This window comes from Meriones unguiculatus, chromosome 12 (genome assembly GCF_030254825.1).
Source record: "Meriones unguiculatus strain TT.TT164.6M chromosome 12, Bangor_MerUng_6.1, whole genome shotgun sequence".
Taxonomy (NCBI): domain Eukaryota; kingdom Metazoa; phylum Chordata; class Mammalia; order Rodentia; family Muridae; genus Meriones; species Meriones unguiculatus.
Window position 1 is genome coordinate 27,765,625 of NC_083360.1, and position 4,838 is coordinate 27,770,462.

The 4,838-nt window shown below is 50.6% G+C and overlaps 1 protein-coding gene across 1 annotated transcript; it reads left to right on the forward strand.

Annotated features, from left to right (window-relative positions):
• Positions 1 to 1,133: 1,133 nt before the first annotated feature.
• S100p (S100 calcium binding protein P) lies at positions 1,134 to 4,594 on the forward strand. Its single transcript, XM_021630427.1, has 2 exons — positions 1,134 to 1,286; positions 4,430 to 4,594. The coding sequence occupies exons 1-2, from the start codon at positions 1,134 to 1,136 to the stop codon at positions 4,592 to 4,594; spliced, it is 318 nt and encodes a 105-aa protein (XP_021486102.1).
• The last annotated feature ends 244 nt before the right edge of the window (positions 4,595 to 4,838 follow it).

Genomic DNA, 4,838 nt, shown 5'->3' on the forward strand with positions numbered 1-4,838 from the left:
GATTTATGCCCTGTCTGGAGATCTGTGAAGATCTCAGCACTTCCTTTTTTTCATTTATTTTATGACCCGGATTTTTCAGTAGGTGTCATTAGCCCTGAAGAGGAAGAGAGGGGCTGGTCAAGTCTAAGTCAAGATAACCATTTATTACACTTCCCAGTGAGCAATGTGTCTGCCTGCGTAGCTGGTCAGGATCTGACCCAAAGGCTGAGACCGCAAAGGTAAAGATGCTGACCTTTCACCACTACAGTCACGCTAGATGCCTGTGGCTGTGTGAAGAAGAGTCAGCTCTGGTAACAGAAGCAGAAGTAACCTAGGCAACAGTTATCCTCGCACCAGAGGAGTGCCAGCTGTCACAGACCTGGTGGGGGCAGGGCCTCACTGTGCTGGCTAGCTGCAAGACTGCCAAAATTAGTGACCTTTACTCCAACCAAGAGCCAAGGAAGCTGGAACGCTGTTTTGGGGCTTTTCTCTGTACAGAGGCCACATTCCTTCTCATCTAACTGCAGAGAGTTTCTCTAGCCTGTCCTGGCAGTGGAGTGATCAGGACAGTGGCCCTTCACCTTTACTGCTCCCAGTTCTGCCCTAACTGCCCAAGGCTCCGGAAAAAATAGCCTTTCGTGCGGCTGGATCCTGTCCTCTGGCCTTGAAAAACTCCACAACGCAGACCCCCACCCTGAGAGCCCTCCTCCCCGGATTCCCCATGTGGACGTGCTTCTGAGAGACACTGCTAGGGCGAGCAGGGCAGGGGCTGCTGGGTGCGAATGGGCCTGAGGTAGAAACGGCTCCTCTGAACCACATGGGCTATCTGGTTCTCCACCTGCCCACTGTTCTCTCTCAGACACTTCTCAAACTGACCTAAATGCTGGCACCTTTTGACACAGTAGGGAGGTCCCTGTTTTGACTTCAAGGGGTCACGTAGCACTGCGTGGCCTTCCCAGGGGTAGGCTGAAGAAAGGGTCACAGCCATGCCTTCCATTGATTCTGCCTGACCAAATGGGGAGGTACAGAGCTGTTGACCATCCCACCGTGTGACAGTGTGAGTCCTTATAAAAGGACATGAGGCCTCCACATAGAGCATTTGTCTAAAAAGAGCCAGAAAGGACCTGAGAGGAAGGCAGACCCATACCAGCACCATGTCGGAACTGGAGACGGCCATTGGTCCAGCCATCAGAGTTTTCAGCAGGCATGCAGTCAGCGAGGGCAGCGATTGGAGGCTGGGGAAGGGGGAGCTGAAAATGCTGACAGAAGTGGCTCCCAAGTCTCCTAAAGGTAAGGCCAGGCAGGCCGTAAGATGAAAGCCTGGTAGGTAGGAAGGACAGCGTCAAACCCATCAGCTGTGACCTATAGTGCCAGGAGGAGGAGTGAGAAGAGCCTGAAAGGTGTAAACCCAGCCAAGGAATGGCCCTATGACCCCTACAGAAGGGACACTGGAATACCAGAGTCCAGAGGGCATGCTCAGAGGGAGCCTAGGAAATACAGAAGAGTCCTAAAGCATCTGTCATCTGTCGTTCCCTGTAGGGACAAGAGGGTGGGACTCCAGCATAAGGCATAGAGTGGGATCCAGGACAGGTTGCCTGCTAGACCCTCAGACTTATCTGTCTCCAGGGTTTCAGCCTTGGAAAGTGGTCCCCAGTTCTCCTGTGCCCTGGTATTAGTGGAACCAACTGGAATAAGGACAGGGAAGATCTGTTCTTGGCTGTTCCACCCACTCCCAGCCAGCACCCTCCTTTGAGCCCAATGCTTAGGAAGGACCCCAGAGCCAGGAGTCTCCCAAGAGGCCAGAAGCCAGCCTGCTCCTGCTCTGGGTGGCTCATGGTGGAGCTAAGCAGAGTCTCCATCCCCCCAGCCTCCCCTTCCTATGTTTGATCTTCCCTATCCCCCTTTTTCTCTTTTCATCCCCTTTCCCCCCACCACTCTGCTCTCCTGCCATCTAAGGGGTCCTCAGGGATGCTGGCAGCAGGAGATGAAAGAATGTTCAGCCTCAAGAGACACTGAATAGGCACCCAGGGCCATGGAACATCATGGGAATGCAAGAATGCAACAATGACACGTTTTTACAATAAAATCCATCTGTTTTGTGTTACTAGTGATCTGTTTGTGAATGACAGAAAAATGTAGTAACGTGAAGAGAAGAAATGAGCCATCTTGAATACAGACCTTTTTCTTTTCTTTCCCCCAAGTGAACATTGTTGTGAGAAAAATTCTGATTAATATGAAAGTTATTATTGTTTGGGGCTTAACATAATAGTGTGATTTCCCCAAGTCTGGGGCTTTTATTGTTGTTTTGTTTTGTTTTGTTTTTTTTTTTTGAGGCAGGGTTTTTCTCTGCATAGCCTTGGCTGTCCTGGAACTCAGTCTGTAGATGAGTCAGGCCTTTAACTCAGAGATCTGCTTGCCTTTGCCTCCCCAGTGCTGGGATTAAAGGCGTGCACCACCACCACCTGGCTAAGCCTGGGGCTTTCTAAGGACAGCCACCACATGGCTGACTCGTTCAAGGGGCATGGGATGTTCTGGTGATCATCAAAGTTTGAGAAATTAATCTTCAGGGAGTGTGTGTGACGTATAGTGAATATGTGTGCATGTGTATGTACAGGAGTGTACAGACATGTGGAGGTCAAAGGAATACTTTCTCAGGAGCTCCCACCTTGAGGTTTTTGTTTTGTTCTGTTTTAATGTTTATTTATTTATTTTCTTTGACAATACCATACATATATTTTGTCATTTTCATGCCCACACTACCCTCCCTTATTCCTTTCTCATGTCCTCCTCCAATCATTCCTACTTCCCCATCTTTTCTGTACTGCATGCGTGACCCCATGAGTTTAAGTAGGATTGCTTGCACACTTGTCAGTGGGAAGTTGTTTACTGGAAATGGGCAACTTGCCAGTGGCTACACAGCTGGAGGAATGGCCTCCCCCCCCCCGACTCCCCAGTACCGCTGACTGCCAGTAGCTCCTCAGATTGGGGTAGGCCTCATGGGCCCCTGTCCTACCCGTGATGGAATGCTGATGGGCCCTGTCTTGCACATGTCTTCATACAAGCCCCTGTAAGTTCATAGGTGTAACAGCTATGTCAGCTTTTAACAGCACCCTTCCCAACCTCTGGCCCCTACATTCCTCCCACATCCTCCTCTGTGATAGTCCCTGAACTTTTGAGGGGGTGTAGATGTCCCATTAGGGCTGAGCACTCAACAATCACTTACCATCAGCCTGTAGGCCTGCTGTGTGGCTCTGCATTGACCTTTGCCACTACAGACAGAAGCTTCTCTGACCAAGGCTAAGAGCAGCACTCATTAGCCTGATTACTCTCTTCTCCTTCCTTCCTTCCTTCCTTCCTTCCTTCCTTCCTTCCTTCCTTCCTTCCTTCCTTCCTTCCTTTCTTTCCTTTTTTTTTTTTTTTGAGACAAGGTCAATCATTGACCTAAAACTGGCTGGCCACAAGGATTCCACTGTCTCCACCTCCCCCGTATTAGGATTACAAGCACATCCTACCATCTTCAGCTTTTTTATGTGGGTTCTGGGGATCAAGCCCAGATCCTGCGGCAAGCACTTTATGAACTGAGCTTTCTCCTCAGCCCTGGCCCAGATGTTCTGACATGTAGGGTGTCTATGTGGGTGGGTGTAACCCACTTCTCTTTGACCGTTGAATTTGCAGCCTCCCCTTACTCTGCCATTCCAACCTGCTATAATTAACACCTGCTTTCACCCACACAGCGTGGCTTAGTGGGTGGTCTGGACTCACACTTTCTGAAACAGCCACAGGAACATGAACGGTCCAGTCCTCAGCTGAGTTACTAGCCCCCAGATGCTGTTGCTCAGACTTGCCCTGTGTTCACCTCTCAGGGAGGACGGTGTGTTAGCCTTAACTGTCACATGATCAGGCTTTCGGAGAGTGCGCCAGGTTTGTCCTCTCTAAAAAGACCTGGGACCCGAGCAAGGTGCTGAAGCAAACAAGAGCAGGGCCTCTGTGCAGCACCCTTGGGCCATCTGGTCTGTTAGTCTTTGTTACTAATGAACCCCGGGTGAGGCAGCCCCTTACCTTACAGTTGTGAGGCCTGCAGGCTCCTGTAAAGCAGATAGTGCAATTGAAAGCAGAGGAGAGGGGGGTGGGGAGACGCCTGAGTGGGTAAAGAGCTTACTGTCCAGGCATGTGGATCCAAGTTGAGAGCCCCAGCACCAACACAAAAGCCAGGTGTTAGAGACTGGAAGACGAACCAGCAGTTAAGGCTTCGTTGATGTCCTGTCATGCCACCCAAGAGCATCTCACAGCTTGTATACACCTGTGTGTCTTTGTGTGGCCAAGGCGTGGCTGGCTTCACAGCTGGACTGGCATGTGTCCCACTTGAGGGTGCTTTTCTCCTCCACTCTGACACTGGGGCTACAGCTGACTGAGGCATTTTATTGCTGACTTGGGCCCCTCCCTCCTCTAGACTGGAGGTGACACAGAAGGTCTGAACAAACTTGGTAAGGAACTATACACCCACAGAGATGCTCAGGTGGACTTCAGTGAGTTTGTGTCTGTGGCTGCTCTCACCTGCCTGTCACTGTCACTCCCTGGGGGAGGATGCCAAGTGACTCAGAAAGATGCTGAATGATGTCTGGGAAGCAAGATTTTTGACCAAGTCCCCAAGAGGGCCTGGCAGTGGATCTCCAGCTTCCAGAAAGCACTTGCTGGCAGTTACATCCTTGGGCTGAGTTAGTTGGTGTTCCTCTGGTTAATAAATGCTTATGAAGTGCTCACGGGCTCGAAGAACCCAGACATTTCCTTTAAACCTTGAAGTCATAGCCCAACAAAGAGCCATCTCCCTGGGAGGACCCAGCAGGACATACCTGCAGCCA